This window comes from Beta vulgaris, chromosome 7 (assembly GCF_026745355.1).
Source record: "Beta vulgaris subsp. vulgaris cultivar EL10 chromosome 7, EL10.2, whole genome shotgun sequence".
Taxonomy (NCBI): domain Eukaryota; kingdom Viridiplantae; phylum Streptophyta; class Magnoliopsida; order Caryophyllales; family Amaranthaceae; genus Beta; species Beta vulgaris.
Genome location: NC_079208.1, coordinates 49,968,012 through 49,980,849, shown reverse-complemented (window position 1 = coordinate 49,980,849; position 12,838 = coordinate 49,968,012). Strand labels below are relative to the sequence as shown.

The window sequence follows — 12,838 nt, the reverse complement described above, 5'->3', positions numbered from 1 at the left end:
CAAAGTTCGGCTCGTAAAGCTCGTAAACAGCTCGATTATTATTTTATACTAAAAAAATATTTTATATTAAAAAATTATTTATATATATTAAAAATTATATTAAGTATTTCTTTTAAGATATTAACTAAGGTATATAATAAAAGAAAGATAAAAAGAAAACAAAAAAGATAGAGAAGAGTCGAGCCTAAACGAGCTCACGAGCCAAGCCTGAGCCTAATCGAGCTCACGAGCCGCGCTTGAGCCTAAACGTACTCACGAGCCGAGCTTGAACCTAATCGAGCTCACGAGCCGAGCCTAAACGAACTCACGAGCCGAGCTCGAGCCGCAAATTCTAATCACGAGCTCGGCGACGGTGTTGGTGTGGTGTTGGTGGTGGCGGCTGCAATGGCGGTGAAAGGAAGGGGGGAGGGGAAGCAAAGAAGAGAGGGAAAATAGAAGTATAAATATACAGTATAAAAATATTGTATTTAGGATGCTAGTAGGAAATATTAGAGTGTCAAATAGCAAAACCCAAAATAAAAAGGGACAAACTCAAAGGGTGGGAGGAAGTATTTCGTTTGGCCTCCCACATGGCACAGTATTTCTTTTCAACTTCGGCCAGAATATTTGTCCAAAGTCACTGCCCTGTTGACTACGTTTGATGGTCCTCAAAGTGCAATATTAATTACAGTATGTTATACACAAGTCTGTAAACTTTAATGTTCTCAAGTGCTATATATTTCCAAGACAGTTTCTGCTGCACATGATCTTGCTGGTAAAGCAAGAGAAGGGAGCTAGATTCCCTTTCTTCGCATATTGCTGCCAAGAAAACAAAAGAACAAAAGAAGAAAAACGCATTCAAATTCCGGAAGTAAAATTTCATTAAACAGGGTCTTATTCAGTCGAAATTGCATACAACAATAAGAACACATTTCATCCGCTCTCAGTAAACAAACCTCAACCCCCACACAGAAAGTACAGGGCTAATCTTGTCTTCAGTGACCGCGAATCTAAATATATAAAACATTCTCGTCCAATCTAATAACCCTCTAAATGGGAATCAAAGATCATCGATCCTCGGTCCACGGTATATCAAACTAACTGCACATAAAAAGGCCATCATGTGGACTCACTAACATTTCCAGCAACTCTAACCATTTGGCTCGCCTCAAAATTCCCGTTCTGTTGCAAAACAAAAACGACAACCAAATTAGAAGGGGCAATAAGAAACAAGAGAAAAGAATAAAATACTCCTATGCAGTACGGAAAATGAAGAGTCTTCCAGAATTCTGCTGATTTACCTCCTCACTCCTAGGGAAGGGAAGATTCTGTCCACCAGTCACTGCCGATTTTGAAAGGTCTCTAAGAGTTCCCTATGAAGTTCCAACAAACAACAAAACCATCTTAAAGCACGTAGCTGGGATCTCTAAAAGCAAGTAAATAAGATCGGTAAAGAAGAAGACACAATAGAAGAACTACTATTCTCAATGTCCCTGCATAAAATAGGAAAGAGTGATTCCACATCATAAATTAATCCTTTTCAAGTACTAACATGATCCCTGCAAAATGGACAATAGCAATTGTAAGTGTGCTACATACCTTGTTAGCCCACATAAGTCCACAAGCATTGCAAAGGGTCCTTGGTCCTTCAGGTCCTCGCCGCATCATCGGCGTAGCTTTCTCACTGATTCCACAATGTCGGCAACTAAAGGACATGTTTCATGTTATATACTGTATACATATATGTGGCATTTTACAGATTAACTGTCGAATCAATATTTAACTAGTCAAGTCTAATCAAGGTACATGCATACAAGTGCCATACAATTGAGGCAATATGGGAGAAAAAAGAAACATAGAGGCCCAAGGACCAAGCAATTCTGTACATTAAAGGTGTGCGCTCCACACTTGATATTAACTAATCTCAACCTATTAGCTTTGAAGTTAACATTTTTTTTTTTTTTTGCGGGGGAAAAACCAAGCTAGCATTACTTCAACGACAAAATGTCAGTGAGTAAATAAGGAGCCACCTCACTAGGATAATGGTTCTCCCAAACTTGGTCAACACCAAAAGGAACTAACTTAGCTAAGTGATGCGCCACAAAATTGCCATCTCTTTTAACATGAGACCAACTGAGAGAATCAAACTTTCTACACACAGAGAGAATACAAACTTATTGACCCTAACTTCACTAAACTGAACTTCACTTATTTTCCCTTACTCACCAAACTTCCTGTTGTAGTGGTACAGGTCCATCAGGTCCCCAGCTCTGATTAGATTCCCAACTTGTTGCGCCTGACGAAGACTCATCTTGATTAGGTTTTGAAGAAGTAAATTGACCCTTGTTTCTCTGCATCCTGAACAAAAAAAAAGCATGGATAATAAGAGCATTACATATTCACTATAAGATCAGTACAAGTTTTTCCTCTTTCCTGATCCCCTGCCCACTCGATTGTTAACGCAAGAGCATCAAAGCAATGTCAACAGCAATAACAGAGAAGATAAATAAACATTTAATGAGCTGATACTCTGGATCCAAGCATGTAATTGTGGCCCGCAAAGTACATATAAACAAAAAGAAATTCTTGAAGTTTCAAAGCCGATTCCTTTGGCAATTTGCTGGTACAAGTGGAAGGGAGACCCACATTATCTTGAGAGCAAACCTTTGTCACATCGTAAACCCAATTCTTCGTTGATTTTCAAAGCCATGTGCCATTTTGTAAATATAATATGTCTTCTTTTTGCAAGATCCTTTGGTTAATGAGTGGAACCCTATTGATGTCTTCATGATAGTATTTCTCCTTACTAACAACAATCAGTAGTATTTTATCAGTTACCAAATACTTTCTTCATTTTAAAATACTTGACACGGTTTTACTTTTACACTATTCACAAACTCGCCTTGATTGCGTTTTGTGATTTCTACGCAATGATACCCAGTACGGAATTCAGTTCGAGATACGCTACCTATGGGTGTATTGGGTACGATGGATTCATTTTTTAAAATGAAATTAAATTGGCAAAATGAGAGAATCTTAAATTAACATATTTCAAGCATATGTTTCATAAAATTACAAAATACTGCACTAAACAACAAAGTCAAAACATAGCATCTTCCTTTCAACCTAACTCAACTTAATGAAATTAAAAAAAAAAAAAAAAAACTGCCCTAAGCTAAGTACCAAACACCCTCTTCCTTCCCATTGACAAATTTGACATCTTCCTTCCAACTTAAGTCTAACAATCTCACACTTGAATCTTCAAAATGTGAGCTTTCAGGGTCAATTCCCATTAACTACTATGCCCTTCCTTGTAGCTTGAACCGAAACGGGATATAAGTCTAATGTTTGAATGAATAAACACCAACTTGTCCGCACGAATGGCATTAGGACGGTTTCTCTTAATATTATGGATATAAGAATAAATGCTCCAAATTCTCTCCGCCGAAGAACTGCGAATGGACAACACTTTAATAGCTATTTCTGGCATTTTAGCACCATAAGTAGACCACCAAGCAATTTTGTCAAGGGCCTCAAGTAAAACCCCCCCCCCCCCAACCACTTCTTTATCAAAATTTGGAGCACGTTTATCTACCCCACCCGATGCTAGAGATCTCAGATAGTTTGTGTCAAAGAAGAAAGGATTGAGAACAAATCCCAAACAATGCACAAGAATATTCATTTTTTCCCATCTAGCCAACAAAATTTCATAGGAATATTCTCTTAACATTATGGATATAAGAAGAAAGCTCTTGTTACAACTACGTTGCTCAGGGCTTGAAAAGATTGGGTTAGTTGTGGCCCTATCCATAATGTTAAGAGAATATTCCTATGAAATTTTGTTGGCTAGATGGGAAAAAATGAATATTTCTATGCATTGTTTGGGATTTGCTCTCAATCCTTTCTTCCATGACACAAACTATATGAGATCTTCTGCACCGGGTGGGGTAGATAGACGTGCTCCAATTTTGATAAAGTGGTTGCGGGGGTTCTTCGGGCCTTTGACAAAATCAGGGAAAATGAAATCGAAAGAAAAATATTGCGTGAACAGATGGCTAAGTTTCAATTCAAAGAAGGAATTTTTGGGTCCGGTGCGGCTAGGATTAATGCAGCGACGATGGCTCCAATAGCTTGGTGGTCTACTTATGGTGTTGAAACACCAGAGCTTGCGAAAATAGCTATTAAAGTGTTGTCCCAGCCCATTAGCAGTTCTTCGACACAGAGAATTTGGAGCACTTATTCTCATATCCATAATTTTAAGAGAAATCGTCTTAATGCCATACGTGCCGACAAGTTGGTGTTTATCCATTCAAACATTAGACTTATATCCCATTTCACTTCAAGTTACAAGGAAAGGCCTAGTAAGAATGGGACATTGACCCCCGAAAGCGCACATTTTGAAGATTCAAGTGTGAGATTGTTAGACTTAAGTTGGAAGGAAGATGCGACAAATTTATCAATGGGAAGGAAGAGGGTGTTTGATACTTAGCTTAGGGAAGTTTTTTTTTTTATTTCATTAAGTTGAGTTTGAGTTAGGTTGAAAGGGAGAGGAAGATGCTATGTTTTAACTTCATTGTTTAGTGCAGTATTTTAGTTTGTATTTTGTAATTTGATGAAGCTATGAAACATAAGCATATGCTTGAAATATGTTAATTTATATTCTCATTTTGCCAAATTAATTTCATTTAAAAAAGTTACGAAAAAAAATGTATTCATCGTACCCAATCCACCCATAGGTAGCGTACCTCGAACCCGTTCCCCGAATCGAAGCGAATTACGTACCGGGTATAATTGCTGAGTTCGTCCTACTACACATTAAGGTAAACTGACCTTTTCAAAGTCAAAATTCACTCTTACCAGTTTTTAAAGTCTTAAAGACCCGTTTGGTTAATGGTAATAAATAGTGGTAATGGTAATGAAATTTAGTATAAATTTGTAAAGAAGTTCTCTTGTTACCATGGGAATGAAACTTTATCACAAAACATGAATTTCCTTTCATAAATTTCCATTACCACCAAATACCATATTCTCAAGTGGTAACGTATAGTAATGAGATTTTAGGAAGAAAATGGATATCTTGGGATGAAGTAGCATTAATATAGGAAATGACATTGGATTTCTAGTATAAATTTACACTATAAAGCATTATCATTCCCACCATTTATGACCTCTTACCAAACGGGTCGTAAAAGCTTTTCTTTAAAATATAAGTTCTCCAGAATTCTATTACTTAGATGTAAATATCGTTTAACGCTCCTTGGACAATTTAAGATCCAAATTGTACTAAAATGTACAATATAAAAAAACTGCTTTGATGAAATAAACCACAAATCATTGAAATAAGTATCCTGATGCAAGGGAGAAGTTAGAAAGCACACACACAAACTTTTATTAGTCTGAATCCGTCATGCCATAGTTTAACGTGGTAAAAAAATACAATGATGAAAAGCACAAAAAAGGTGTCTTCAAGGATACTCCCTCTGTCTATATTCACTTTTTTTTAATGAGACTCCGTCTATATTTACTTCCAACATTTCCTTTTTGAGAAAGCATACTATTTAATTGATTACTTTGTTTGTTTTTAAAGTAAATTTATAGTCACGTGTGGTCTTGTTAGATTTGTCTCTTTCGTAGATTCATTATATCAAAATATTGTAAATTTTACTTGAATGAAATAGAAGATAATCATGGTCGAAAAATGTCTCGAAAACTGTGCAGAATGAAATGTAGCAAGTAAATGTAGATAGAGAAAGTATAACATACCTCAGAGCCACCTCCTTGCGAACTGTGTAGCGTATTTTCTTGTCAAAATTACGTTCTTTTCTCTTTTCACGAAACCTAAGTAGTGATGCCAATCTTTGTGGAACGTTGAACCTTTGTGGTGTGGGAGCCACCCCCTGATTAGATAGTCCATGTGAGTATACAGAGAACTTAATGTATCATGAAGCCGAATGTTACTATGAGTCTATGATCATATTACCCTATTATTATGAGACGATGTCAATGGTGCAGAAGGAACAGTTGAAGGTACTTCACGACCCCCTAGCAAAAGAAGTACAGCTTGAACCTGCATTATATTATATATAAGTTACATTTCTACTCAGAGAACGATAAGAAACATATTAAAATACAATAGCTAATGGAAATGAATATGCATGTTGAGAAATGGCACATATAAGTATCTAAACCAAGACTAATTGAGAAATAATTGAGAGCAGTCATCAGGGATCACCATTAAAAGTAAAGGAGACGTACTTATTATACTCCTGTTTCGAAACAATGAAAGGTTGCATTAAACATACATCCTTTATTTCTTGATAAATACATCAAATCACTCCCTCCATTTCTAATCAATTTACCCACTTCTTTGAGCATATAGTTTTAGGAGAAATTGTATGTGGATCCTAAAGAGAAAGAGAAAGTATTAATTTATTATGCGTCAAGAGACAGAAGGATAGTGACAAATGGAAAAATGATGTTTTATATAAAAGATAATAATATAAAACTAGTGGGTCGATTCCAAAAACCGAAAAAAAGTGGGTAAACTAATAAGAGACGACCCAAAAAGAAAAGTAGGTAAACTAATAAGAGACGGAAAGAGTAATTGGGTACACTTGCCAATGCACAACTTTGACCTATAATATCTTTAATTTTTGAGGGTCTTGTTTGATTTGTCTCAATTAATATTTTGATGATATCAAATTTTAATATTTTTATAAATAAGAAATTACAATATTTATGGTTAAAGATGCGCATTGACAAATGTACAAGTCAAACTAGGAACATCAATACGGAACGGATGGAGTAGTTAAAATATTTAAAAAAATGACATTTGAAAAATATACATCGAGACAAACCAAATAATGATAAAATAAATACATTTTCTTTACATATTGTAAGTAAATATGGTTAAATAGAGTAAAAAGTCAATAGTAAATAAAAAATAGAGAGAAACATGGGGTAGGTGGGTGGGTTTAAAGTGGGTTAATTGAGGGACCACATGGGGGGGGGGGGGGGAAATAATGATTAGAGGTTTTACCTTATATAGATAAAGTAATAGTGTAAGTGTGAAGCCATTAAAAAGGAACGGCTTGAAAAGGAAAGTTTGAAGATTAAAAAGGAAAGTTTGTAGATTAAAAAGGAAAAAAGGTAGTATTTAATGATAGCCTTTTGCCCTCTACTTCTCTCCTCACCCCGATATACTATCAATACAAAACCTCAGTCATATCGACAAGTCTGCTCCTTCTATGTCTACCTACAACGGGCCATTTGAGCTCAGTGGGGCCTTATTGCTTCAGTTCTTCCCATTTCTCATTACAGTTATGATCTTCAGATTTAGGTTTTGCAATCTAAACCCTAGATCTGAAGATTCAAAATCAATTGGTTAGAATTTCAAGAATAGAAAGACTAGTAATTGTGTCGCTGGGTATGGAAAGTGGATCCCATCCTAACCCAACACATAAAGTGATCCCCCTGCATTTTGAGATGCACCACACAGTTTGCAATCTGTAGGGCCAAAGCATAAACTGGGTAATCCTAATCTGACCCAATCGTAGCAGCTAATACAGGCAAGCAGGCATATCCAAAAAACATCTGCTTTGAACAATTGAAGAGGAAACGATTTCTTATGACAATTTATGTTAGCTGACCCCAAATCTTTTTGGGACTAAAGCTTTGTTGCTATTGCTGCTGTTGTAGTAGTTGTTGTTTGAAACATGGAAGAGGAGTAACCATTGCCCAGTGGACCAAGAATCCTTCATCAGTGTCATCACTGTAATATCACTGTAATCACCGAAGATTCAATAGACTGTAGGATACGATGCTTCGAAGCCAGCAATTTCAAAAAGTTATAGCAATGGACATCAAATCCCAAGAACTTTCGGCTATGGCAGATTTATTCATTTTTTCCAATAAAACTGCAAACTAAATTAATTTTCCACAACCTGCTTTCAGCATCCAGGTGCATTTTTGTATTTATGAATCCATTATGTTTCAGACACCAGCCCATTCTGAAAGCTAGGATGGCGTCTAGGCTTAACCTAGATCAGCCATACACCAAATAATACATGATAGAGACAAATTAAAAAGGTAGAATGAGAGAGATCATGATCAACTTTATTCAAAAAGGGGTATGATTGCCTAAGGCCTGCCTACTACTAATAAAGTTATAAGTAAAGAACGAGACCACAGCCCAGCTACATAAACACAAGCAAACAACAGGACTACATGGGTAATTAGCAATTCATGATGCCTCCTAAATGCTAGATTCAATTCTTCCCCTTAACCGGGGTGATTGTCTTCCCATGTTAACACTATCCACTGGCAACTAGCTTGACTGACCATGTCAAAGTAACCATTAACTAGCCGGTGGCCACAATTCCCTATGACCACATCTGTCCACATGGGTGATTGTCAGTTCATGATGCCTCCTCAATGCCAGACTCAAGCCTTGAGTGATTGTCTTCCCATGTTAGCACTATCCACTGGCAACTAGCATGAACGACCATGCCAAAGTAACTATCAACAGGCCGGTATAACACTTGCTACTTACTAGTGGCCACAATTCCTTATGACGGCCCTGCCTGCTTATGTGGGGATTCCACACTAGCATACTACCTCACTAAGGGATTATCCGGTAGTAGGAAGTTACTAACCAAGAGAGGTGACTGCCCCACTGATGGGTGTGCCTTTCCACTATTAATGTCTATGTCATTCGGGACTGAGTTTTCATGTAAGCAGAGGTATGCGTCCAAGTGGTTATTTTGTGAAAAATTACCAGAATTTGGATCAAAACGAATATAGCCTGTCAAGGATCTTAAACGAGTACTTAGGTAAAATGAAAAGACCAAATAAGACATTATGGCATAAAAACCACAATAAGTAGTAGTAGAGATACATGCCTCCCACTATCGCACTTAAAGCACACATCTTCTACAGTCATGATGAGGTATCCATGGCCATATCAAGGTCAACTGCATCCTCTTTTTACTTCATTGATAATCAATATTTTATTCTACATGTAACTTTGTGGACATCATATGTGCCCAACATACACTAACCTGGCATCCTGAGCTTAGATCCACCTTATTACATATCGTAGCTACCAACCTTGGAAAGCTTACATTCTAACTTTCTAAGACTTATGACACTCCAACAAAACATAAAATCACAGTAGTCATAGTAAGTCATGAACTACGCCCACAAAGCCACACACAAAACTTTGGTAGCTCGAGTATCAAGTATCTCGAAGTTTCACGAACCAAGCGTAGTCGTAGTAAGTCACGAACAACGCCCACAAGCCACACACAAAACTTTGGTAATTCGAGTATCAAAGTATCTTGAGGTTTCATGAACCAAGGTAAAAAGCCCATACGAGTCCCAACTAGTCCAACTTATTCCTTAGCCCACAAAGTCCCTTATAGGCCATAGCTACATACTATATCCACATACTTATCTCAATGGCCTTTTCATAAAGATCTTGGACAAAGGATTCTTTGCTTTAGCATCATACCACACTAAAAAGGCTTCTTCATTTTTGAATCTAACTAAAACACATATACAGCTATGAAACTCGGCTTTTATACTAAGCCATAGCCGTAGTGTTCTTTCATAAAACATATTGAACCAATTGCTATCCTCATGGTCCAAGCCCTTTTAAAGTCCCAAATATCATCAATCCATTTAGAAGCCTTCTTGAAAGTTGCTCCCCTGGGTTAGCAACTGACATCTTGATTCAACCATGGCATGTCTGGAACTTACTTGGGTGTCTCAAAGTTACATCTATGGCCTTGACTTGTCATTGAAAAACGTCTACATGCGCCTACACTCGACCTCTATAGCTATTATTTAACAATGTGCTATCAACTGAAAAAAATGCCAAACTCCATCACTATCTTCTTCTACATTGGTATCCCCATAGGCCATAGCGACTAGTAATTCATCTCCGCTATCTCATAGCTAGTAGCATTAGAATTCTCATTAAGACAGTGTCATTCTCAATATAACTAACACTCATCATTTACCACCATGAACAATGAATATACTACGGCATGCCTTGACTAAAAATGTGGTTTTCTCATAGCTTTTTTAATGCTACATCTCAATAAAGGTGGTCTGTTGGGGTTATAAATTGGACAAAATATTTTTCAAACAAAATTGATGAGAGCCTAGAAAGGAACAACAATTGATAGGCAAGCCCCCAATGGCTCGTTTGGAACTTCAAAAAGGAAAAACACTTTTAACTTTATATATTCAACTCCAACTTAATGTCCTCATAGGCTGTACCTCTTCCAACATTAAGAAGAGTTAAGAAACCCCCCCCCCAACCCTTGCTTAGGATGAACATATATGTAGAAATAATATCGGATACTTCGATTGCCTTAAATGATTAAGACGTTGAGGACTGTGAGGAAGAGGTGGAGTACATCCCTTTTACCTCCGAAAATAGCAAATGCCAAAATTCAGCCTTAAAGGCCATATTTTTATTGCTGTCCTCTATCAAGAAATGTTATCCTGTCAAAGCTCACTTGTTATGAAATGCTAATCATTCAACTTACGAGACCATCAAAATTACATAGGTCTTATTTTATACATTGAAGCAAGGTTATTTGTCATGTAGTTCTCAATCCCCCCCCCCCCCAAAAAAAAAAAAAAAAAAAAAAAAAATTGGTGGCTATCCTATATGGACATACTTTACTTCCAAAAACTTTGAATGAGTTTGGATGGTGGCAAAATTTTCCTGGATGAACATACAGGCAAAGAAATCCAAATTAACCAATGCCAATGTTATGAGATTCAAATAGTAAAAGCCATTGTCGAAAAGGCGCTTTAAACATCACTTCTTACTCGCACACAAAGGCAAATGTTCCCATGCACACACAGAAAACCTTCAATCCAACAATTTCACAAAAAAAAAAAAAAAAATATATCTTACTCGATATAGTGAGCAATGTAGAAGTCACAATTTCTTCTCCCTCAAGGCAACTTATTATCTCCCCTTAGTTGTTCAAATATATTAATCTCCTTGGTGTAAACATATCACATCTTACTGAAAATGCTTTTTTCCTTTCGAGAAGGTGCATGAACAAACGTGTTTCACTGAACTACAAAAAAAACTTGGGAGTTTACCATTTAATCTTCTCCTCATCCATTAAAGTCAAACATTCATCAAGCCAGGTGGGATATAAGGTGGACAGGCAAAAGGCTACCGAATATAGTAGAACAGGCAACCATTTCCCAAGGCATAAATGAGCATGAGTCACTAAACTACACATGAAAAAGCATTCCCAGATTCACATTCCTTTAATTGAGCAATGACGCTCAAAAGAGCAGCTTTTGTACATATATGTAGTAAAAAGAGCAGCTTTTGTACATATACGTAGTATAATGAATGCTTTTGCACATCAAATATGCAACAGTAAGTGAGCAACTCCAACCAACAATCCTTAATGCAAGAGACTGAAAAACAAGCACCATATCCAATTACAAACAAAGAGCTAGATGAAAGAAGAGTTACCTTTTCAGGTGAGACTGAATCAAACACATAAACCTGACCCTGAAAAGAAAGAGTTAGCTGATTGTTATCAGCACTCGGCACCATCATAGCACCATGGTTATCAGAAATATTTCCAGGGTCATTGTGAAGCTCCTCATCAATCCCCTCACCTGCACCTGCAGTGCCATCATCATGTTCATCATCAATTCCATTCCCATTGCTCATATGATGCATCCCTTGATTTTGGTCGTGCATATAGTGCACATGCATTTGTTGCTCAGCTTCTGTCATGTGCATTTGCGCATCGCCACCATGTAAATCATCCATACTCACAAACACCCTCTATTGACAACACCAACCAGTAGTATACAGCCCAATGTAATTCGACTTTACTCCTTCCCCCCACTATAAATGTTTACAGCACTATGAACACTTTATTTCTACTCATACAAACAAAACTTGCTCCTTTCGACAATTAACAAATCAACTGAGGATCATTCCCTTATTCACATCCTATAAACCACTACGCTGCATTCGCCACTTCCTCTTTCTCTCTCCTCAAGTCTTGCCCAAAACTGTTTTTCTACGCAAATAATTTGTTCCAACTTTTCACTTCTACTTATCATACAACTCCAATTTACTTCTTCCGAAAATCTGTAAACAACTTTACCACATTAATTCTATCAAATTCGCATGAACCACAATAAAAAATAGTACCAATTTGAAAAAGTCCTGTTTTTTTTCTACATTAATTTGCCTATCATCATAGTACTATCAACTAAGCAATCAACAACAAAATTGAATAGATTAAAAAGGGAAAATAAATCCATCAAGGTAAAGAAGATAAACTAAGAGCAATAAGAGGAAAACCCATACCTCAAAATCACAAGGGAGATAAGATTAGGGTTGAATTAATCACGAATAGGGCTAATTAATGTACAATATCAAGAACGGAAATTGAAAGAATTGAGAAATTACAGATCTCCTAATTTAGATTGGAATAAACAAAATAAAAACTGAGATTTAAGCCGTTTTCCACTTTTTTTTTGTCGAAGTTGAAGATAATCAACGTGACCTGGTGGGAAGAGAGAGAAAGAGAAAGGAAGGTAAGAGAGAGAAACGGGGAAGAAAAGCGATAGAAACTATTGTCGTCTCTTCTACTCTCGCCTGCTCGTCAATCTGACTCGTGTGGAGCCGGTTTACGTTAGCATTAGTACACATAAGGTAAAACAATGTATCTCTATTTTATATGTGAAGAGGGGTACCCCTCAAAAAAAAAAAAAAAATATGTGAAGAGGGGTAGGATACCAAAATTCAAAACCCTTTTTTACCCTCACCACTAGAAGGATACCAAAAAATAAAAAT

General features: G+C 36.8%; 1 protein-coding gene across 2 annotated transcripts; it reads right to left on the bottom strand.

Moving 5' to 3' along the window:
• Window positions 1-842: 842 nt before the first annotated feature.
• LOC104908651 (GATA transcription factor 28) lies at window positions 843-12,630 on the bottom strand. Of its 2 annotated transcripts, none has more exons than XM_048634172.2 (8): window positions 12,350-12,630; window positions 11,495-12,137; window positions 5,960-6,046; window positions 5,743-5,876; window positions 2,206-2,337; window positions 1,579-1,684; window positions 1,281-1,352; window positions 843-1,161 (listed from the first exon to the last, which is right to left on the bottom strand). In XM_048634172.2, the coding sequence occupies exons 2-8, from the start codon at window positions 11,798-11,800 to the stop codon at window positions 1,099-1,101; spliced, it is 900 nt and encodes a 299-aa protein (XP_048490129.1). In that variant the 5' UTR covers window positions 11,801-12,137; window positions 12,350-12,630; the 3' UTR covers window positions 843-1,098. The 2 variants fall into 2 exon arrangements, with proteins under 2 accessions (XP_048490129.1, XP_010696086.2); XM_010697784.4 differs by having other exon boundaries at window positions 11,495-12,127.
• Window positions 12,631-12,838: the final 208 nt, after the last annotated feature.